The 25,259-nt window shown below is 40.5% G+C and overlaps 1 protein-coding gene across 1 annotated transcript in view; it reads left to right on the forward strand.

The window, feature by feature from the left end:
• Positions 1 to 24,556, forward strand: part of znf507 (zinc finger protein 507) — a 43,628-nt gene extending 19,072 nt beyond the window's left edge. The window contains exons 4-10 of the mRNA XM_057849680.1: positions 3,610 to 3,915; positions 10,405 to 10,822; positions 10,899 to 11,019; positions 11,096 to 11,204; positions 16,121 to 16,225; positions 16,295 to 16,429; positions 18,001 to 24,556. Coding sequence (XP_057705663.1) covers positions 3,610 to 3,915; positions 10,405 to 10,822; positions 10,899 to 11,019; positions 11,096 to 11,204; positions 16,121 to 16,225; positions 16,295 to 16,429; positions 18,001 to 18,331 — 1,525 coding nt within the window. The 3' untranslated portion in view covers positions 18,332 to 24,556. The remainder of the gene's footprint in view (positions 1 to 3,609; positions 3,916 to 10,404; positions 10,823 to 10,898; positions 11,020 to 11,095; positions 11,205 to 16,120; positions 16,226 to 16,294; positions 16,430 to 18,000) is intronic.
• Positions 24,557 to 25,259: the final 703 nt, after the last annotated feature.

Below are 25,259 nucleotides of genomic sequence, written 5' to 3' on the forward strand. Positions count from 1 at the left end.
TGTTTTTTAAACTGCCAATTGCAAGATTTTCCCAAGCACTTTACAGTTAAGGTGACCAACTTGACAATCACCAGTTAAGGTGACCAACTTGACAATCACCAACCTACCACCTTGACTAGGTCCTCTTAAAGGGAAACCTGTTGTATTGCAAATGTAATTTCTGAAGTTGCTTTACAAAAATAGTGTAAAATCCATTTTATCCTGGGAAAAAAAAATCTGAAAGACCTTATATTTAAAAGTGTTTTAATTGTATCTTCAGTAAATGTGCATTCTTTTGTCAAACACACTTGGTAATTGAGGTTAAATTTGATGTTCAGTGCTTAATTTTTTTAATATGATTCAATATTATCTAAATAATGGGTGCGAGAAAAGTATTAATTTTCAGTTGAAATGGCATTGTAAAAGGTCTTAAAAGTCTTGAATTTAGATTTATCAATTCTGGGGGGACCCTGCATGCAGCTAATGTGCACGAGGAGAGCTTTTTACATGCCTATCAATGATCAAACGTAAGTAGTCCTTTATTTAAAGAAAGTTTGTAGTGTTTACTTTGTAATCGCTGTCTTAATATTTGACATAATACAAAACAAGATGTTTACTCACTTCCTCGTGAGTCCAATAGTCCCTCAGTAGTAGGGCTTGGCCAATATCCACGGTGAATGGGAACCTTTTGAAACTCCAAAAAGGCGCACACGCCTCTCCCTCATAAAGCAAGATTGTTCAGCAGCCGTTTAGCTGGCGTGATGCGAAAAATAAACGTATTAATCCGCAAAATCAGCTGAATCCTTAGTCCTCAATTAAAATACTTGAGTTTAGCCTCAAAAGTCTGCTAGCTTAAATGCTGTGAAATGCCTTTTTTTTTTTTTTTTTTTTTTTTTTAAACAATGCACGTATTCCCACAAAAATGGCTAAATATACTTATAAATTAATTACAAGTACATTACATAAAACATTAGTGCCTAGAAAAACTTGGGTGCCAGTTGAATGTCAATCTGCTGTAATGTAAAGTTTATGGCCAAAAATCACAGCCACACATGTTTTTCATATGAATGGAAAATTTGGACGTGCATAGCCGTCAATGGCACAGCCTGACTTGGGTGTCAATTGAATGTCAATGCGCTGTAACGGTAAGTGGATGGCAAAAAATCACAGCGACACGTTTTTTTCTGCCATTTAAAATGATTGGAAATTTTGCAAGTGCATAGCTGTCAATGGCATGGACGTGCATGGCCTGCAAAATTGCCATTTACACCCCAAAAATGCAAACATACTCCAAATAAATGCGACAAACTAGTTTGCCACATACCAAAAAAAATGTCGCATGTCAAAATCTGGTTTGCCACATGGCAAAATCAGTTTTGCCACATGGCAGAAAAAAATGCCACATGACAAAATCAATTTTTCCACATGGCAAAAAGTGCCACACAGCGAAAAAAAAAAATGCCACATGGCAAATACCACTTTTGGTTCTCACTGTCCTCCAAAATCGGCAGGAGGTGACTTGTAATGTAGAAGATTCTACTCGTGACTGGTTGATCCGAAGTTGTTGACCATCAGAGGTGGCTCCGATTAGAGAGCACAGGAGTCGTCGGATGAACTGAACTTCTTTAATGGCTCACGTGCAGATGTGTATAACCGTACACAAGCAGTTTCTATTGAATAACATAAAATATCTGATTAACATCCACAGTCCAACTAATATTATCCATATTAAATCAAAACCTCTATCATTTCCATATTAAATCACCATCTGCATCATTTAAGAATAATAAACGAATAATGAACATTATCATATTTCCTCTCATCAAATGACAACATTCACAACTTACATCAAATATTCAAATGCTACATAATGAGCTACGATAGCATGCTAACGTTCGTTAGCCGCTAAAACGAGCTAACAGCTACAAACCTACGAGTGAAACGAATGGCAAAAAACGACCACAAAACCACATTTATTATGAATATTCCGCCACTTAGGTCTGTGGGGAATGTGCACAAACTATGTGCAGCGCTTACTATTAAGTCTAAATGTATACTCACATCGTCATGGACTTCTGCACTGTGTGTAAGAGCCGACTAAAGAAACCAGAAGCGCGAAACCGGAAGTAAGCGTGCGCGCATCGTTACCAAAATAAAAGCGCGACTCTACACATAAAATAAATGAATTAAACGGCGAAATTCGTAAACTATTTGAAGAATTCTTAACATGTAAATTGCCTCCAAATCGACAGGGAATGACTTCTAAACAAACTAAAAAAAAATTAACTTCTGTTTGTCAAAATCGGCAGGAGGTGACTTGTAAATTGCCTCCAAATCGACAGGGAATGACTTCTAAACAAACTAAAAAAAAATTAACTTCTGTTTGTCTTAACTGGGAGCAGCTGGATTCAGTTAAATGAATTCTGGATTCAAGCTGGATTCTTGTTAAATGAATTATGTCACTTTGCCTCTAGAGGGCAGTGCATCCACCCAAATCACTAAAATTAAATGCGAACACTTTCAAAACAAACCATTACGATGCCATTTTAGACAAATACTCGAAGCAGCAAAATTTGATTTGAAGTTTTCCTCTAATCGATTAATCTAGTGCTGCAACGATTAATCGATTAATTCGAGTATTCGATTAGAAAAAAATATTCGAATTAAATTTTGTTGCCTCGAGTATTCGTTTAATTAAAGTGGCATTTTAAAGTTTTATTTTGAAAGTGTTTACATTTAGTTTATTGATTAGGGTGGATACATTGCCCTCTGGTCTGCCTCATTTCACATGGCTGAATCCAACTGCTCCCTGTTAAGACCAACGTAAGCTAAGTTTTATTTTTTTGGGCTAATGTTTTTTAATGCATTTGTAATTTAGTCTATATGTATATTTAGCCATTTTTTGTGGGAATATAATTTGGAACCATTTGTTAAGAGCATTAAAACGTTAGCATTTTATAGCATTTAAGCTAGCGGACTTTTGCCATGTAAGTTAGCCAAATTTTCTTTTATTGTACATGGATCCTAATCTATTTATTTTGAATACCGTTTGAGGCTCAGCTCAGGTATTTTAATTTTTCATGTTCCTTTTCCGATTACTCGATTATTCGACTAACTTGACCAACATTGGTCCCTGTTAAGACCAACGTAAGCTAAGTTTTTTTTTTTTTTTTTTTTTTTTTTTTTTTTTTTTTTTTTTTTTTTTTGGGGCTAATGTTTTTTAATGCATTTGTAATTTAGTCTATATGTATATTTAGCCGTTTTTTTGTGGGAATATGATTCTGAACCATTTGGTAAGAGCATTAAAACGTTAGCATTTTATAGCATTTAAGCTAGCGGACTTTTGCCATGTAAGTTAGCCAAATTTTGTTTTATTGTACATGGATCCTCATTTATTTATTTTGAATACCGTTTCAGGCTCAGCCCAGGTATTTTAATTTTTCATGTTCCTTTTCCGATTACTCGATTATTCGACTAACTTGTTCATCGATTAATCGACTACTAAAATAATCGATAGCTGCAGCCCTAGATTAATCGTTGCGGCATTAGTTGTATCGCAAATCGTAACGTGACGTATCCAGATGTTCCCGCCCCTGGTAATTACAGTGAACCCCGCATACGTTATTTCAGCGACCACAACAGCGCGGGACACATCAACGTGATCGTGGAGCGCTTGCCGTCTGCCGAGGACGCCGTCATGGCCGCCGCGCCGCTGCTGCTGGACCCGGAAGTCGACGACGGGCAGGAAGAAGCCGGCGACTCCCCTCGGGACGAGAACGTGCCACCGGCCGGACGAAAAAGGACTCACTCGGAGTCGCTTCGGCTTCACTCGTTGGCGGCGGAGGTTCTAGTCGCAATGCCCATGAGGACCGCCGAGCTCAAGGCGGAAGCGGTGTCCGCGGCAGAGCTATGCCAGGATGTGGACGAGGACCACAAGTATGGAGTTTGATATGATACGTGTTTGAAAGGAATCTACTTTTGACCAGACTTTGACATTAAAATAATCAGACACATTATGTTTTTAACTGTAAAAAATGTTTTACTGTAGGCCTTGAAATCTAGTTCAATATGCTAATTAGGTTGTAGCTATGGTGAAATGGCCTAAAAATTAAATCTTCCAGAGGGGGGTAGAGTAGCCAAAAACCTTTCTCAGGTAAGAGTAGTTTTACTTCTAAATAACATTACAAAAATAAAAGTACTCATTCAAAAATGTACTCAAGTGCTATTCGTTGAAAAGCATAAAGTTAAGGAGGAACATTGTAACTGCTTACAATGTCTGCTTTTTAAAAAAAAAGGTTTTCTCAGTACACCGTCATCCATACAAAGTTATTATTATACTGTACTGCATCCTGTGTATACGTGTACTTGCGCTACAAATGCGTGTACGTGGGCCACAAGTGTGCTAAAAGTGCGTGTACGTGCGCGTATGTGCGCGTCGTTGAAAAGCATAAATGAGTAACATTGTGAGTAACTGCTTACAATGTCTGCTTTTTAATTTTTTTTAAAATCTCAACACACATCTATGCACACTTATTATTATACAGTACTGCATACTGTGTATACGTGTACTTGCGCTACAAGTGCGCGTACGTGCGCTACAAGTGTGTGTTCGTACGCGTCATTGAAAAGCAGAAAGTAACGAGTAACATTGTGAGTAACTGCTTACAATGTCTGCTTTTTAAACATTTTTTTATCTCAACACATCATCTATACAAACTTATTAGTATACAGTACTGCATACTGTGTATACGTGTACTTGCACAACAATTGCGCTACAAGTGCGCGTACGTGCGCTAGATGCGCGCGTACGTGCGCGAGGTGCGCGCGTACGTGCGCTAGGTGCGCGCGTACGTGCGCTAGGTGCGCGGGTACGTGCGCTACATGGGCGCGTACGTGCGCTACATGGGCGCAAACGTGCAAAGTACAAAGTTATTATTATACACTGTGTATATGTGTACTTGCGCTACAAGTGCGCTGCAAGTGTGTGTACATGCGTGTCGTTGAAAAGCATAAATGAGTAACATTGTAACTGCTTACAATGTCTGCTTTTTAATTTTTTTTTTTTTAATCTCAACACCGTCATCTATACAAAGTTATTGTTATACAGTACTGCATACTGTGTATACGTGTACTTGCGCTACAATCGCGCTACAAGTGTGTGTACGTGCGCGTCGTTGAAAAGAATAAAGTATTGAGTAACATTGTGAGTAACTGCTTACAATGTCTGCTTTATATTTTTTTTTTTATCTCAACACACCGTCATCTATACAAACTTATAATTATACAGTACTGCATACTGTGTATACGTCTACCCGCGCTACACGTACGTGTGCGTTCTTGGGTGTTCCTATTCTTGTTCAATAAAACTTTAAAGAGCAAGTGACTATTTTTGGTCATTCAAAAAAAAAAGTAATGTGTAGAGCTGGGAATCTTTGGGCACCTAACGATTCGATTACGATTCAGAGGCTCCGATTCAATTATAAAACGATTATTGATGCACCCCCCTCCTTTTTTTCCCTCTTTTTTTTATTTTTTTATGTTTTGTGCATTTGTTCCAAAATTGTTCAAAAATACTCTCAGGCTAAACCACACTACTATTTCAGTATCAAGTTAACATATAGCAGTAAACAAATATACAAAAATAACATTAAATTAAAAAAAACTCCAGTCCCCATTCTGTATCAGCAGCTTTAAACTACATTCAATTAATTTAATGTTGTGAATCAACCATTAAATTTGTTAAAATTGCTCCCGTTATTCCATAATTTCCCTTTCCTCTACTTTCGACATGTGAAAGTTTTAAAACTATTTTAAAGATAGATTCAAGTCGATATTTTACCGATTTAGGAGTATTTTAGATAAAAAGTTAATTAGGTTTGCTTGGAAGGTTCGCTACAACAGCCTTGCTGGGAAGTGTACTGCTTTAAGATGGCGGCCGTTTATAACGCCCGCATCGAGCTTTTTGTAGATGTGCTGCTAACACTACCAAATCTATATTGCATCTAGTCCTATATAAATGATATCCACCGTAACATTATATGGATGAAGCAGCTTTTCGGCAGCAGTCAGGTATGTTGTTGTGTTTTTTTATCTCGTTGCATGAGTTGAGCTAGAGCCGTGAGTTGAGCATTGGCATTACCCGAGGGGCCGGGTAATGGGAAGCATGATGTTTAGCTACTCTCGCTCCGTTCCGTCCCGAAGACCTCGCGGCGCGCTGAGTGTTGTGTACTTCCGCTTTACTCCGCATATTTTAATAATCGGAATTTGGATGTTTGTGAATCGTTCTCGAATCTTCCACGGCCGAATCGCAAATAATCTAAGAATCGGAAATTTTGCACCCCTCTAGTAATGTGGTACCTCTACCGGTACCTCTAGATTAATTTGTTCTGAAAGTAATTTGAGACGCGTTTTCCATGTAAATACCCTAATTTTTTCCAAGCCCCCCAAAATTAAATTCTGAGTTGTGCATCATGTAAAACAACAGGAAAGAATAACAGTTTATTACACTCGTGTAAAGCTATTGGAACACGAGGGGCGAATAGCAAACGCACATACGGTAGTTATCCCTCTTAGCCAATTGAATGCCAGGAATGCTAGACTCTGGGATAGGCCTGTCGCGATAACAAATTTTAGTGTGCGATAATTATTCTCATAAATTATTGCGATATGCGATATTATTGCGCCCCCTCCCCCCCCATTTTTTAAACCAATTTACAATAACACAGTGCGAATACAGTATATATTAATAGATGAAGTACACCCATTTAAACGCGATATTTACTCTTAAATTCAAATATACTTTTTAAGAAATCACAACTAAAAACAATAGACCATACCTCTTAAGTAAAAAACAACAATATTGATACCGCACAGAAACACAGAATAAATAAAATGTGTTTAAAAAACAAAAATGCACTTAACAACTTCAGCATTTAGAAAAATGAAAACTTTTCCCGTCATAGCTTCTGCAACGGTGTTCCATAGGGATGCAATGATAGTTAAGTCATGGTTCGGTACGAATTTTGATACGAGGGACACGATTTTCGATCCGATTCAATACATTTAATCCTCTGTAAAAAAAAATAAAAATTGTATTTTTTTTTTTTTTTGCTAACGAGCAAAAATTAAATTGCCATCATATAAACATGCATTTTAGTGCATAATATTTATGTGCTTACTTCTTACTGATATGAAAAAAAATTGTATAAAAGTGCTGAGAACAATCTTTACTGTCTTTACTCTTAGTAGCTAGGTTTACTACATGAACAAGACATCCTATTCATGGTCCGAATCCATTTGTGTCACGTACTGAATTAACAATATTTGCAACATTATCTATAGTCACTGGTATGGATTGATTTGGCCTTCTTAACCTCATGTGACAAATGACAGTTTAGAATTCATCGATGTAGTATATGGACTACATGTCCCATAATCACTCTGGGCTCACGTAGCCAATGGCATGGGAAGTAGCACATCTAGTTTGCCATTTCATGATATCTAGTGTGTGCGCGCAACCGCGCATTAAAAAAGTTAGCAAGCGCCGCTGAAGTCACGTCTGCTCATTACTACACTACACCAGCATATGAGGGCTTTCATATACAGGACGAGTTTGAAGCACAGCGCTCTTAATTTCATTCAGCTGTTCGTTGTCAAAGTGAGGTTATTCGTAGCAGCCAAGTCGGTAACAATGTTTTGGCGGACTTCGTTGTAAATATCCAGCGTTGTGCCGAAAAATAGCCGCCCCGCGTGAAATGTCACTCCTGACGGGAGTGCCCACACGTCAACAACACCGGCGCGCCGTAGATGGTCCACAGTAGAGGTGTGCAAAATTTCCGATTCTTAGATTATTCGCGATTCGGCCGTGGAAGATTCGAGAACGATTCACAAACATTCAAATTCCGATTATTGAAATATGCCAAGTAAAGCAGAAGTACGACACACTCAGCGCGCCGCGCGGTCTTTGGTACGCGATTAGGGACGGAGCGAGAGTAGCTAAACATCATGCTTCTCATTACCCGGCCCCTCGGGTAACGCCAATGCTCAACTCACGGCTCTAGCTCAACTCATGCCACGAGATATAAAAAAAACAAAAACATACCTGACTGCTGCCGAAAAGCTGCTACAAGCCACATTATGTTACGGTAGATATCATTTATATAGGACTAGATGCATTATAGCTTCGGTATCGTTACCAGCACATCTGCAAAAAACTAGATGCGGGCGTTAGTAACGGCCGCCATCTTAAAGCAGTACACTTCCTGCAAGGCTGTTGTTGCGAACCCTCCAAGCGAACCTAATTAACTTTTTATCTAAAATACTCCTAAATCGGTAAAATATTGACTTGAATCTATCTTTAAAATAGTTTTAAAACTTTTACATGTTGAAAGTAGACAAAAGAGAAATTATGGAATAACAGGAGCAATTTTAACAACTTTAACGGTTGATTCACAACTAGGGCTGCAGCTATCGAATATTTTAGTAATCGAGTAATCGACTGAAAATTCTATCGATTAATCGAGTAATCGGATAAAACAAATATATTTTTAGGTGAAGAGCAATTATAAATATACATGAGAAAACAAGACATTTCATCTAATTTTGAACCATTTTCAGTCAATCAATGTCTTTATTTTCGATGTATATTGTTGAAAACAGCCAACAATTGCATCTCAGGTGGAACTAGAACTAAAAAAAAAGAGAAAAAAAAAAGCCTAATTCACTGCTTTCACTCAAAAAACTTTAGATCTTATTACAAAAAAAATTATATATATCTAACCTAAAAATGCCGTTATGCTTGATAACACACATCACTTAAAAGTTTGGATTTTTTTCCCACGTCTTTCAATTGAATTTCTCTTTGTGTCAAGCCATTTTTAAGTTCTAGTTAAGTTTTAAGTTAGTCTAAACTGCAAGTCCTGATAGGATTTTGAGTTTTTGCAGTGTTCAAAATAAATGTGTGATACAGCCTGTATTGGAGCACATTAGCACCAGTGCTACTTGGTGTTTTATCCAGCAATGACTACTGAGCTAAAATTGATAGTTAGCATGATTAAGTTTTTTTTTACACCCTCATCACTCCACAATGCGATGTTATGTTAAAGCCTGTATGTAAGACACGTTAGCCAAGCATCGACAGTGGTCATAATTAATAGAAACCTAGCCCTCCGCAGGGCTAACGTTACGTCAGAACAGTAACGTTAATCTTATTTATTAGCGCTTAGATGGCGGCTGTTCACTAAAGCTGCCCAGACACGGCCGAGTCTGTCATTTAGCATCTAGTTCAACATACATGTGATCTCTATGAGACGCATGAGACGCTACCTGTACCAACGTAGCATCGTGCGGGCTAGTATTTAGCAACGTCGGCGTCGTTTGTGGCGGCTGTCGGCTGCAGTAAGTTTTTTCCCCCCCCCCCTTCTTCCTCTCCGCACGTGACAGCGCGTTGTCCCGCATTAAAAGTGGTCCGAGCAAAACGTGATGCTTAGAGCTGTCAAAATAAACGATTACTCGAGGTGAATAAAATTACTCGGATCAGTTTTTAAACTCGAGTTACTCGAGTTGCTCGAGTACTCGTTTCAGCTCTATTCACAACATTAAATTAATTGAAAGTAGTTTAAAGCTGCTGATATAGAATGGGGACTGGAGCTTTTTATTTACTGTTATTTTTGTATATTTGTTTACTGCTATATGTTAACTTGATACCGAAATAGTAGTTTAGTTTAGCCTGAGAGGATTTTTGAACAATTTTGGAACTAATGTACAAAACAAATAAAAAAAAAAAAAAAAAAAAAGGAGTGGGGTGCATCAATAATCGTTTTATAATCGAATCGGAGCCTCTGAATCGTAATCGTAATCGAATCGTTAGGTGCCCAAAGATTCCCAGCTCTAGTCCACAGTCACTCCGGAGCACTGACGAGGCCGGTATACGTTGAACAATAGGATATAATGGGAACAATTGACTCCGGCGCTAGTTTTTGGCGGATCTGGAACGAAGATGCATTTTGCGCAGTTGGTAACGAACTTTTAACAGCACGTCTGCCGCACGCGCACACACACGTGCACGCGAGGCGATAAATCGCAGCGGAAAAGTTACTGCCTTCATTTTTATATATCGCGCGATAAATGGAATTATTGTATATTGCGACAGGCTTACTCTGGGATACTGTATTTTTGCCTTAGGTAGCCTTAAAGAGGCAATATTTTCCCATTGAGGCGTGTCTTAACCTGAAAATTGTCTATGTAGAGACATTCATAAGTAGAGGTACCACTGTACATTTTTTTGCCAAGCACAAACACAAGTATGACGTCAAAATCTGAAGAATATATGATGGGCTGAAGGGGAAAATTCTTGGTGTAAATGACAAGCAAAATAAAGGTGTATAAAAAGTATTTAAAAACAATGTCGTTTTCGGAATCGCACAGGAACCCCGAGAGCCCCGCCGCCGTTGCACCCGCCGGAATCAGCTCGTCGCTCCTCACCGTTATCGAGCGTCTCCGCGAACGTTCGGACCAGAACGCGTCGGACGAGGACATCCTCAAGGAGCTGCAGGACAACGCCAACGCAATCCCGGAGGGCCCGGGCGCGCCGACCGACGGCGGCCTGGTGGACTACGTGGCCGGAAGCGAGCGGCCGTACCGTTGCCGCCTGTGCCGCTACAGCAGCGGCAACAAGGGCTACATCAAGCAGCACTTGCGCGTGCACCGCCAGAAGCAGCCGTACCAGTGTCCCATCTGTGAGCACATCGCCGCCGACAGCAAGGACCTGGAGACTCACATGATCAACCACTGCAAGAGCAGGATGTACCAGTGCAAAACGTGCGCGCACTCTTTTCACTACAAGGTGGGCGACGCTCTCAACTCCCCGAATGTCAACCCTAACGTACGACGTCTTACTTTGTTGGCGTTTGTTGTTCCAGAGTCACCTGAGAAATCACGAGCGCGAGCAGCACAGCGTAGCCGGTTCGGAAGCGTCGGCGCTCGCGGCCGTGGATGAAATGGCGACCGCTGCCGAGGAAGTCGAACCAGACGCCGGCCAGGGTGTGCTACCGGGTTTGGCGTAAGCTGTAGAATTGGTGAAAAAGTACTTCATGAGGATTTTCTTTCTTTTTTACAGAAGATGATCTTCAGAAGGCCTTCAAGTGCGACGTGTGCGACTACACCAGCGCTACGTACGTGGGCGTCCGCAACCACAGACGCATACACAACTCAGACAAAACTTACCGGTAAGTTTGGATTGCAAAAATTCTCAGTAGTAAAATATTTTTTAACGGATTCCTTTGCTGCCATTGACAGGAATAGTCTACCAGTCCTGCCAGTTTAAATGCACTGAACAGCTTTTCGTGACAGACCCATTTAAATCCACAGCAGACCATGCCAGAAAAATGTCATATATTAAAAAATGCCATACACCAAAAGCCATTTTGCAATATACCAAAAAAATGCCATAAGCCATTTTGCCATATGTCAAAAAAATGCCATCTACCCAAAGCCATTTTGCCATAGGCCCAAAAAATGCCATAGGCCTATACCCAAAAATGCCAAAAGCCATTTTGCCATATGCCCAAAAAATGCCATATACCAAAAAATGCCAAAAGCCATTTTGCCATATCCCAAAAAATGCCATATACCAAAAAATGCCAAAAGCCATTTTGCCATATGCCCAAAAAATGCCATATACCAAAAAATGCCAAAAGCCATTTTGCCATATCCCAAAAAAATGCCAGTTGCCAAAAGCCATTTTGCCATATGGCCAAAAAATGTCACATATCAAAAAATGACAAAAGCATTTTTCCATATACCAATAAAATGCCAAATACTAAAAGCCATTTTGCAACATAACAGAAAAATGCTACAAAATTTCAGTTGCCAAAAGCCATTATACCATACACCCCAAAAAATCCATCTACCAAAAGCCATTTTGCCATATACCAGAAAAATACCAGATGCCCAAAAATGCCTAAAGCCATTTCACCATATACCAATAAATGCCAGATGCCATAAACCTTTTTGCCATATACCAAAAATGCCATACACCTCAAGCGCCATTTTGCCATATACCAGAAATATGCCATACGCCAAAAGCCATTTCCCAATATACCAAAAAAATGCCATTTACCAAAAGCCATTTTGCCATATGCCGAAAATGCCATATACCCCAAAAAATCCAGATGCCAAAAGCAATTTTCTATACGCCAAAAAATGCCATATACCAAAAGCCATTTTACCATATGCCAATAAAATGCCATATATAAAAAATGCCATCCGCCAAAAGCCATTTTGCAGTATACAAAGCCATATACCAAAAGCCATTTTGCTATTTGTCCGAAAAATGCCATATACCAGAAAAATGCCGAAAACCCATTTTGCCATATACCAAAAAATGCCAGACGCCAAAAGTATTTTGCCATATACCAAAATAATGCCAAAAGCCCCTGTGCCAAAAAATTCCAGATGTGAAAAGCCATTTCACCGCATACCCCAAAAATTCAATTTACCAAAAGCCATTTTACCATATGTCAAAAAATGCCATATACCAAAAAAATGCCATAAGCCATTTTGCCATATACCAAAAAATGCCATCTACCCAAAGCCATTTTGCCATAGGCCTATACCAAAAAATGCCATAAGCCATTTTGCCATATGCCCAAAAAATGCCATATACCAAAAAATGCCAAAAGCACTTTGCCATATACCAAAAAAATGCCAAATACCAAAAGCCATTTTGCAACATACCAGAAAAATGCTATATACCCCAACAAAATTTCAGATGCCAAAAGCCATTATACCATATACCCCAAAAATCCATTTTCCAAAAGCCATTTTGCCATATACCAAAAAATTCCAAAGCCATTTCCCAATATACCAAAAAAATGCCATTTACCAAAAGCCATTTTGCCATATGCCGAAAAAATGTCATATACAAAAAAACCATAAGAAAAAAGCCATTTTGCCATATACCAAAAATGCCACATACCCCAAAAAAATCCAGATGCCAAAAGCCATTTTACTATATGCCAAAATAATGCGATATACCAAAAGCCGTTTTACCATATGCCAATAAAATGCCGTATATAAAAAATGCCATCCGTCAAAAGCCATTTTGTAATATACATAAAAAAATAGTCCAAAAGGCATTTTGCCATTTGTCCAAAAAATGCCATATACCAAAAAAATGCCGAAAAGCCATTTTGCCATATACCAAAAAATGCCAGTCGCCAAAAGTATTTTGCCATTAACCAAAATAATGCCAAAAGCCGTTTTGCCATTTGCCCGAAAAATGCCCTATCTCCCAAAAAAATTCCAGATGTCAAAAGCCATTTCACTGCATACCCCAAAAATTCCATTTACTAAAAGCCATTTTGCCAAGTTAAAATAAAAATGCCATATACCAAAAAAATGCCAAAAGCCATCTTGCCATATACCATAAAAATGCCAGATGCCAAAAGCCATTTTGCCATATACCAAAAATGCCATATACCCCCAAAAAAATACCAGATGCCAAAAGCCATTTTACCATATGCCCAAAAAAATCCAGATGCCAAAAGCTATTTTACCATATGCCAATAAAATGCCATATATAAAAAAATGCCAGATGCCAAAAGCCATTTTGCCATATACCAAAAATGCCATATACCCCCAAAAAAATACCAGATGCCAAAAGCCATTTTACCATATGCCCCAAAAAAATCCAGATGCCAAAAGCTATTTTACCATATGCCAATAAAATGCCATAAATAAAAAAAAGCCATACGCCAAAAGCCATTTTGCCATATCCCCAAAAAAATGACGAATGGGAAAAGCCATTTTGCGTAACACCGCTTTTCGTTCTCGCCATCTGTCCCAACGAGTTTCCACAGCCCGCTTGCTATTTTACATTTGTCCACAAGATGGGAGTAGAGATCTATCCAAGCTCTTATCTCCGCTTTCACTGCAGTAAGGTTAGCACTCAAATACAAACGAAGCACAACAGGGTCATTTTTCTGCAGTTTTTGTTTGGAAATGTTTGTCGAGTCTTTGAAGAGGTTCCAAAGCAAATTGAATTAAAAAAAAAAAAAAAGTTTATCTGCACTATTCGTACTCTGAATAGAAGGTCTAGAGTCCATCTGCAGTCACCGCATAGCAACTGTCAAGATTAAACACTGGTAGATGAAGAAATTACCCGAATATTATTAGCTCACTTGCTTCCATTGACATTTCACTGGACTGGACATCTAGCGCAGTCAATGGCACTGAAACAAGAGCATGTCTTGTGGACATTTTCATAAGTCCATACTTTGTGATCATTATTTCTTCATTGATTGTTCTAGTTGTTTTACGACTTGTTAGTTTACTGGTTGACTCATTGCCTGTCATTGACGGCTATAGACGTCATACGTAGATGACTACTTACTACAGTGCCTTGCAAAAGTATTCGGCCCCCTTGAATCTTGCAACCTTTTGCCACATTTCAGGCTTCAAACATAAAGATATGAAATTTAATTTTTTTGTCAAGAATCAACAACAAGTGGGACACAAGCGTGAAGTGGAACAACATTTATTGGATAATTTAAACTTTTTTAACAAATAAAAAACTGAAAAGTGGGGCGTGCAATATTATTCGGCCCCTTTACTTTCAGTGCAGCAAACCCACTCCAGAAGTTCAGTGAGGATCTCTGAATGATCCAATGTTGTCCTAAATGACCGATGATGATAAATAGAATCCACCTGTGTGTAATCAAGTCTCCGTATAAATGCACCTGCTCTGTGATAGTCTCAGGGTTCTGTTTAAAGTGCAGAGAGCATTATGAAAACCAAGGAACACACCAGGCAGGTCCGAGATACTGTTGTGGAGAAGTTTAAAGCCGGATTTGGATACAAAAAGATTTCCCAAGCTTTAAACATCTCAAGGAGCACTGTGCAAGCCATCATATTGAAATGGAAGGAGCATCAGACCACTGCAAATCTACCAAGACCCGGCCGTCCTTCCAAACTTTCTTCTCAAACAAGGAGAAAACTGATCAGAGATGCAGCCAAGAGGCCCATGATCACTCTGGATGAACTGCAGAGATCTACAGCTGAGGTGGGAGAGTCTGTCCATGGGACAACAATCAGTCGTACACTGCACAAATCTGGCCTTTATGGAAGAGTGGCAAGAAGAAAGCCATTTCTCAAAGATATCCATAAAAAGTCTCCTTTAAAGTTTGCCACAAGCCACCTGGGAGACACACCAAACATGTGGAAGAAGGTGCTCTGGTCAGATGAAACCAAAATTGAACTTTTTGGCCACAATGCAAAACGATATGTTTGGCGTAAAAGCAACACAGCTCATCACCCTGAACACACCATCCCCACTGTCAAACATGGTGGTGGCAGCATCATGGTTTGGGCCTGCTTTTCTTCAGCAGGGACAGGGAAGATGGTTAAAATTGACAGGAAGATGGATGCAGCCAAATACAGGAACATTCTGGAAGAAAACCTGTTGGTATCTGCACAAGACCTGAGACTTGGACGGAGATTTATCTTCCAACAGGACAATGATCCAAAACATAAAGCCAAATCTGCAATGGAATGGTTCAAAAATAAACGTATCCAGGTGTTAGAATGGCCAAGTCAAAGTCCAGACCTGAATCCAATCGAGAATCTGTGGAAAGAGCTGAAGACTGCTGTTCACAAACACTCTCCATCCAACCTCACTGAGCTCGAGCTGTTTTGCAAGGAAGAATGGGCAAGAATGTCAGTCTCTCGATGTGCAAAACTGATAGAAACATACCCCAAGCGACTTGCAGCTGTAATTGGAGCAAAAGGTGGCGCTACAAAGTATTAACGCAAGGGGGCCGAATAATATTGCACGCCCCACTTTTCAGTTTTTTATTTGTTAAAAAAGTTTAAATTATCCAATAAATGTTGTTCCACTTCCCGATTGTGTCCCACTTGTTGTTGATTCTTGACAAAAAATTAAAATTTTATATCTTTATGTTTGAAGCCTGAAATGTGGTGAAAGGTTGCAGGGTTCAAGGGGGCCGAATACTTTTGCAAGGCACTGTACAACAGCAGTAATGATAAAATTAGTAGTTGTTAACTGATTGGCTGGCATTAATGTCCAGAAAATGCGTTGTATGCCGATCCGCAGTATAACCGGTATCATTTCGGTCCTGTGCAGGTGCCGCCTCTGCGACTTTACCACCACCAACATGAGCAGCCTGAAAAGTCACATCAGGAGACACCCTCGGGAGCAACAGGCCGTGCAGCTCTTAGAGCAGTACAGGTGAGGACACCCGACGAACACTCCAGCGACAATGCCGGAGCGTTAATCCCGATTTCTCCCGACGCTCAGGTGTTCGCTGTGCGGCTACGTGTGCAGCCACCCGCCCTCCCTCAAGTCGCATATGTGGAAACACGCCGGAGATCAGAATTACAACTACGAGCAGGTCAACAGAGCCATCAACGAGGCCATCTCGCAGAGCGGCCGGTAAACGGATTCGCAACAAAATTCCTGTCGCTCGCATTTGTGTTGAACGATTTGGGATGGTTTTCATTCATTGTATATTTGGGGTGTGACAATTTATTAAAAGTAGGGCTGTCAAAGGATTAAAATTTTTAATCGAGTTAATTATAGCTTAAAGTGCCTGTGACACGAAAAAGCATGTTTATTTCATAATACAGTGCCTTGCAAAAGTATTCGGCCCTTCTAACACCTGGATACGTTTATTTTTGAACCACTCCATTTTAGATTTGGCTTTATGTTTTGGATCATTGTCCTGTTGGAAGATAAATCTCCGTCCCAGTCTCAGGTCTTGTACAGATACCAACAGGTTTTCTTCCAGAATGTTCCTGTATTTGGCTGCATCCATCTTCCCGTCAATTTTAACCATCTTCCCTGTCCCTGCTGAAGAAAAGCATGCCCAAACCATGATGCTGCCACCACCATGTTTGACAGTGGGGATGGTGTGTTCAGGGTGATGAGCTGTGTTGCTTTTACGCCAAACATAACGTTTTGCATTGTGGCCAAAAAGTTCAATTTTGCTTTCATCTGACCAGAGCACCTTCTTCCACATGTTTGGTGTGTCTCCCAGGTGGCTTGTGGCAAACTTTAAACGAGAATTTTTATGGATATCTTTGAGAAATGGCTTTCTTCTTGCCATTCTTCCATAAAGGCCAGATTTGTGCAGTGTACGACTGATTGTTGTCCTATGGACAGACTCTCCCACCTCAGCTGTAGATCTCTGCAGTTCATCCAGAGTGATGATGGGCATCTTGGCTGCATCTCTGATCAGTTTTCTCCTTGTTTGAGAAGAAAGTTTGGAAGGACGGCCCGGTCTTGGTAGATTTGCAGTGGTCTAATGCTCCTTCCATTTCAATATGATGGCTTGCACAGTGCTCCTTGAGATGTTTAAAGCTTGGGAAATCTTTTTGTATCCAAATCCGGCTTTAAACTTCTCCACAACAGTATCTCGGACCTGCCTGGTATGTTCCTTGGTTTTCATAATGCTCTCTGCACTTTAAGCAGAACCCTGAGACTATCACAGAGCAGGTGCATTTATACGGAGACTTGATTACACACAGGTGGATTCTATTTATCATCATTTGTCATTTAGGACAACATTGGATCATTCAGAGATCCTCACTGAACTTCTGGAGTGAGTTTGCTGCACTGAAAGTAAAGGGGCCGAATAATATTGCACGCCCCACTTTTCAGTTTTTTATTTGTTAAAAAAGTTGAAATTATCCAATAAATGTTTTTCCACTTCACGATTGTGTCCCACTTGTTGTTGATTCTTGACAAAAAAATTAAATTTCATATCTTTATGTTTGAAGCCTGAAATGTGGCGAAAGGTTGCAAGATTCAAGGGGGCCGAATACTTTTGCAAGGCACTGTAAATATAGCGATCGCTTCCACACACATCCAAGCGGTCCATGTCATTCAGGAGCATAAAATACCGCGTCTATTATAAAATAAACATGCTTTTTCGTGTCACATGCACTTTAAATTAGCAGAATGCTATGATGACACGGTCTTTTTCTTTCATGATAAAATTACAGAACTCCCACGAAGACCTCGACGGGGCCCGAGTGTGCGCCGGCACCCTCGCCGGACATCACCAAAGCCCAGGCGGATGCGGTTCCCGAACGCCCCGCCTCCTCTCCCCCGACCTCCCGAGGGAGCTCGCCCGCGCCGCCGGTCCAGGTTCAGGTCCCGCCTACAGGTGGCGTGGAATACTGCGTGCTCCTCTTCTGCTGCTGCATCTGCGGCCTGGAGTCCACCAGTAAGGAACGCCTGATGGAGCACATGAAGGAGCACGAGGGCGACCTCATCAGCATCATCCTCAATAATAACAAAGACCCGCTAGCGCACACGCAGGCGGCACAGTAACGCCTCCCCCAAGGAAGGACTACAGTATCATTTACCTCAATCAGTCGGCAACGACAAATGTTGTCAATTGAGAGCAATAGCACACGGTAGAATGTAGACCCCCGCCAAGGCCGACCGAGCACAATTTGCGTCACCAATTTAAAAATACGTTTCCCATATTTATACATGAGCTGAGGTTGCAATTTGGAAAAACTCCAACAAAAAGTTGTCCTGAGGCGAACAGAATAATGCTGCGTTCACAGTGTCTACGTTAGCCATTGACGGCGCTAGACATCCAATTCATTTGGACTGGATTGGACGTCTAGCACCGTCAATGGAGCTGAAACTAGAGCATTCACGGCCAGACTTAAATGGGCATTAACAGGTCACTTCCTGTTTATTTTAGGACATTTACATGTAACTGCCTATTAAGTCATTTCCTTTTCAGTAACCCAAAATCAGCAAGAAGTGACCTGGAAATGCCCACAAATCAACGGAAAGTGACCCAAATCGACCGGAAGGGACCTTAAAATGCCCCCAAATTGAAGGGAAGTGACCTGATGACAGGAGTTGACCCCTAAATGCTCCAAAATCAACAGGAAGTGACCCAATATCAATAGGAAGTTACCACTATATCCCTCGAAATCAACAGAAAGCGACCCAATATGATTAGGAAGTTAAATGATAGCATCAGGAAGTGACCCCCAAATCAACAAGTATTTCCGAAATATGCCAAAATCAGCAGGAAGTGATCTGATATCAACAGGAAGTGACCCTGAAATTCCCCCATATTGACAGGGTTTGGCCTGACATCAACAGGAAGTTATATGCTATTAACAGGTGGTGACCCTGAAATGCCCTCAAATGAAGACAAAAGTGACTTGATAGCGACATGAAGTGACCCAACCCCCCCAAATCAACAGGAAATGAGCCAATATAAATAAAAAGTTCCACTTAAATGTCCCCAAATCAAGAGGGTGACCTGATCACAACAGGAAGTACCCCTCAAATGCCTCCAATCAACAGGAAGTGACCTAATAACTGAAAGTGACCCCAAAACCCCTCAAATCAACAGAAAGTGACCCCATACAAATAAGTACTCCTTTAATGGCCCCAAATCAACAGGAAGTAGCCCCTAAAGGCCCAAAAATCAACAGGAAGTGACCTAATATCAACAGGAAGTGACCCAAAACTCCTTAAATATGTAGGGGGGGACTTAACATCAACACGAGGGTTGAATGAAGGTTAAATTCCCCCAAATCAACAGGAAGTAGCCCCGAAAGGCCCACAAATCAATAGAAAGTGACCCAAAACCCCTCAAATATGTAGGGGGTGACCTGACATCAGCAGGAAGTACCCCTTAAATGCACCCAAATCAGGAGGAAGTGACCAGATAGCAACAGTAAGGACCCCGGAATGCGCCCAAATCAACAGGAAGTGACCTAATATCAATAGGAAGGAACCACAAATCCCACAAATCAGCAGGAAGTGACCCGGTATGGACGGGAAGCACCCCTTAAATTCCCCCAAATCAACAGCAAGTGACCCAATATGAACAGGCAGTACCCCTTAAATGCCCCAAAATCAACAGGAAGTGCCCTGATAGCAACAGGAAGTGGCCCTGATATTCCCCCAATTCAACTGGAAGTGACCTTTAAATGCATGCAAATCAACAGGAAGTGACCCTTAAATACCTGCAAGTGACCTGACATCGATAGGAAGTGACCCTGAAATGCCCCCAAATCAACCGGAAGTGACCTGATAGCAACAAGTGACCCTCCACCCCAAATCAACAGGAAGTGACCCAATATGAACAGTACCCCTTAAAGTCCCCCAAATCAATAGGAAGTGACCCAATATGAACAGGAAGTACCCGTTAAATGCCCCAAAATCAACAGGAAGTCCCTGATAGCAACAGGAAGTACCCCTTAAATTCCCCCAAATCAACAGGAAGTGACCCAATATGAACAGGAAGTACCCCTTAAATGCCCCAAAATCAACAGGAAGTGACCTGATTGCAACGAAGTGAACACTCACAGACACAAATCAACAAGAAATTACCCAATATGAACAGAAAGTGCCCCTTAAATACCCCCAAATCAGGAGGAAGTGACCTGATAGCAACAGGAAGGACCCCAAAATGCCCCCAAATCAACAGGAAGTGACCTCATATCAACAGGAATTGACCCGAAATCCCACAAATCAACTTGAAGTGGCCCAATATGAACAGGAAGTTCCCCTTAAATCCCCCAAATCAACGGGAAGTGACCTTATAGCAACAGGCAGTGGCCAACACGAACAGGAAGTAGCCCTGAAATGGCCCCAAATCAACGGGAAGTGACCCAATATGAACAGAAAGTGCCCCTTAAATGCCCCCAAATCAGGAGGAAGTGACCTGATAGCAACAGGAAGGACCCCAAAATGCCCCCAAATCAACAGGAAGTGACCTCATATCAACAGGAAGTGACCCAATATGAACAGGAAGTAGCCCAGATATGGCCCCAAATCAACAGGAAGTGACTCTGTATGAACAGGAAGTAGCCCTTAAACGCCCCTAAATCAACAGAAAGTGACCTGATCGCAACAGAAAGTAGCCCCGAAATGCCCGCAAATCAACAAGAAGTGACCCAACATGAACAGGAAGTGACCCCCAAATCAACAGAAGTGACCCATTCTGAACAGGATGTACCCTTAAATGCCCCAAAATCAACCAGAAGTGACGTGATAGCAACAAGAAGTAGCCCCGAAATGCCCCCAATTCAACTGGAAGGGACCTAAATCAACAGGAAGTGACCAAATATGAACAGGAAGTAGCCATTAAATGCCACAAAATCAACCGGAAGTGACCTGGTAGCAACAGGAAGTAGCCCCAAATCAGCAGGAAGTGACACCGAATTGTCCTCAAATCAACAGCAGGTGGCCCAATGTGAACAGGAAGTAGCCTTTAAATGCCCCAAAATCAACAGGAAGTGACCTGGTAGCAACAGGAAGTAGCCCCAAATCAGCAGGAAATTACACCGAATTGTCCTCAAATCAAAAGCAAGTGGCCCACTGTGAACAGGAAGTCTCCCGTAAATGCCCCAAAATCAACAGGAAATTACTTCCTATCACCAGGAACTGTACGGATGGGTGGCGTTTGGCCTTTTGGCTGGGTTGTTTGAGTTCTGTTGGCCTGGGTCGTTGGAGTTGAGTTGACCCAGGCCAGCGGAACTCAAACAACCCAGCCAAAAGGCCAAACGCCACCCATCCGCTGTTCCGGTGTTTTTTTGGCAGGATTCTGGCAACCTGGCTAAAATATTCTTATATTGAACACACACACAAAAAAAAAGAGCGCGAAAAAGGAGACCCAAAAAAGGGTCCGTGGTAGTTGATCAGGATGAATTAAAAAATAAATTAAAAAAACAAACGAAAAAAAAACAAGGCAATGATGCTACTAAAAACGAAGGGCTATACAAACTGTCAAATGGAAACAAGTCAATATCTTGGCAAGCCGCCTAGGATCGGTTTAAAGACACTGCTGATGAGCTCTCTTGTCATTTCCTACATAAAGACAAACCAAAAAAAACTTCCTTTGCGGAGTTAACAAAAAAAAAATGGAGCGCTGGTCCAAGTCGATACCTCGTCTAAACAAAAACCACGCTGGGGCAAGGCAGCTCGATTTTTTTTTTTTAAGTTAATATCTATATAAAGCTACTGTCATATTTAATGTTTATTTAAGACACATTCACTGCGTGAGTAACCGTTTGTTTCACGATTTTACCGTTTGAATTTAGGAAGAAAGTGCGGTTTTGGCGAGGTGGAAAAAGGGATGAATTGGTGCCTACTCAACAAAAACATGTACAGTGTCAACTTCATTTTTATAGTTATATATTACGCGTATATTGCCCCGACATGTATGTTCTATTTTTATATGTAATCTTTTTGTTAGCTCTTTTAAAAACACAACTTTCTAGCGTTGAAAAATGGACTGAAGTGCCGCTGACAATAAAATATGGCAAGTCGCAAAAACGTGTCGTTTTTTTTTTCATGTTTTGAAGCGAGTAAGAGCTTTTAAAAAGGTAGATGTAATCCAATTTTTAAGGAAATATGCTTGTGGTGTCTTCGCAGGATGGGGTTTTTCTACATAAACCTCTTAAGAGAGCGTCGACGGCGAGATGACAATGAGGGAATGACTGAAATGAGGCACAAGTATTGACTCATAATCTCTCCTAAGGCAGCTTTTGCTTAATCCTCATATTCCGTTTCTCCGCGGATGCGAGGAAAGCAGTGGCGGGACAAATGGGAAATGGGTCCGGGGGCGATGAGTGGAAACGGGCCACCCGAGGTGAATGTCTCAAGCTCTTTAATTGAAAATTGCAGTAGGTGTTACATTTCCAGACGATCCAGAGTTTGCAAACAAAATAGTTCACTAGAATAGTGTGAATGTTAGCTCACTGGCTGCCATTGACAGCATTAGACGTCCAATTTATTTATCCATCAACGGCACTGAAACTAGAGCATTCACATTTTGAGGCATTTACAGGTCACTTCCTGCTCATTTGGAGACATTCTTGAGTCACTTCCCTTTCAGTAACCCAAAATCAACATGAATTGACCTGTTAATGCCCAAAAATCAACAGGAAGTGACTGAAAAGGCCCCAAAGTCAACAGAAAGTGACCTGAAAATACTCAAAATTGACAGGAAGTGACCAATAAATGCTTCAAAATAAACAGGAAGTGACCTGTAAATGTCTTAAATCAAATGGAAATGATCTGTAAGTAGCCCAAAAATCATCAGGAAGTGACCGAAATGGTCCCAAAGTCAACAGAAAGTGACCTGAAAATACTCAAAATTGACAGGAAGTGACCGATAAATGCTTCAAAATAAACAGGAAGTGACCTGTAAATGTCTTAAATCAAATGGAAATGATCTGTAAGTAGCCCAAAAATCATCAGGAAGTGACCGAAATGGTCCCAAAGTCAACAGAAAGTGACCTGAAAATACTCAAAATTGACAGGAAGTGACCAATAAATGCTTCAACATAAACAGGAAGTGACTTGTAAATGTCTTAGATCAAATGGAAATGATCTGTAAATGCCCCAAAATTTGCAAGTGATGTGTAAATAGGCCAAAATTAACAGGAAGTAACCCGTTAATGCCCAAAAATCATCAGGAAGTGACCGTAATGGTCCCAAAGTCAACAGAAAGTGACCTGAAAATACTCAAAATTGACAGGAAGTGACCAATAAATGCTTGAAAATAAACAGGAAGTGACTTGTAAATGTCTTAGATCAAATGGAAATGATCTGTAAATTGCCCAAAATTAACAGGAAGCAACCTGTTAGCCCAAAAATCAACAGAAAGTGACCTGAAAATACTCAAAATTGACAGGAAGTGAAATGCTTCAAAATAAACAGGAAGTGACCTGTAAATGTCTTAAATCAAATGGAAATGATCTGTAAATGCACCAAAATTTGCAAGTGATGTGTAAATAGCCCACAATTAACAGGAAGTAACCTGTAAATGCCCCCAAAATCAAATGTGACCTCTGAATGGCCAAAAATCAACAGGAAGTGACCGTAATGGTCCCAAAGTCAACAGAAAGTGACCTGAAAATACTCAAAATTGACAGGAAGTGACCTGTAAATGTCTTAAATCAGATGGAAATGATCTGTAAATGGCCCAAAATTAACAGGAAGCAACCTGTTAATGCCCAAAAATCAACAGGAAATGACCGTAAAGGTCCCAAAGTCAACAGAAAGTGACCTGAAAATACTCAAAATTGACAGGAAGTGACCGATAAATGTCAAAATAAACAAGAAGTGACTTGTAAAATTTGCAAGTGATGTGTAAATAGCCCAAAATTAACAGGAAGTAACCTGTTAATGCCCAAAAATCAACAGGAAGTGACCGTAATGGTCCCAAAGTCAACAGAAAGTGACCTGAAAATACTCAAAATTGACGGGAAGTGACCAATAAATGCTTCAAAATAAACAGGAAGTGACCTGTAAATGTCTTAAATCAAATGGAAATGATCTGTAAATGCCCCAAAATTTGCATGTGATGTGTAAATAGCCCACAATTAACAGGAAGTAACCTGTAAATGCCCCCAAAATCAAATGTGACCTCTAAATGGCCCAAAATCAACAGGAAGTGACCTGTTATTGCCTTAAAATCAACAGGTTGGGACTATAGAGGCCCCAAAGTCAACAGGAAGTGACCTGTAAATGTCTTAAATCAAATGGAAATGATCTGTAAATGCCCCAAAATTTGCATGTGATGTGTAAATAGCCCAAAATTAACAGGAAGTAATCTGTTAATGCCCAAAAATCAACAGGAAGTGACCGTAATGGTCCCAAAGTCAACAGAAAGTGACCTGAAAATACTCAAAATTGACGGTAAGTGACCAATAAATGCTTCAAAATAAACAGGAAGTGACCTGTAAATGTCTTAAATCAAATGGAAATGATCTGTAAATGCCCCAAAATTTGCATGTGATGTGTAAATAGCCCAAAATTAACAGGAAGTAACCTGTTAATGCCCAAAAATCAACAGGAAGTGACCTGAAAATACTCAAAATTGACAGGAAGGGACCAATAAATGCTTCAAAATAAACAGGAGGTGACCTGTAAATGTCTTAAATCAAATGGAAATGATCTGTAAATGCCCCAAAATTTGCATGTGATGTGTAAACAGCCCAAAATTAACAGGAAGTAACCTGTTAATGCCCAAAAATCAACAGGAAGTGACCTGAAAATACTCAAAATTGACAGGAAGGGACCAATAAATGCTTCAAAATAAACAGGAGGTGACCTGTAAATGTCTTAAATCAAATGGAAATGATCTGTAAATGCCCCAAAATTTGCAAGTGATGTGTAAACAGCCCAAAATTAACAGGAAGTAACCTGTTAATGCCCAAAAATCAACAGGAAGTGACCGTAATGGTCACAAAGTCAACAGAAAGTGACC

Source organism: Corythoichthys intestinalis, chromosome 1 (genome assembly GCF_030265065.1).
Source record: "Corythoichthys intestinalis isolate RoL2023-P3 chromosome 1, ASM3026506v1, whole genome shotgun sequence".
NCBI lineage: Eukaryota > Metazoa > Chordata > Actinopteri > Syngnathiformes > Syngnathidae > Corythoichthys > Corythoichthys intestinalis.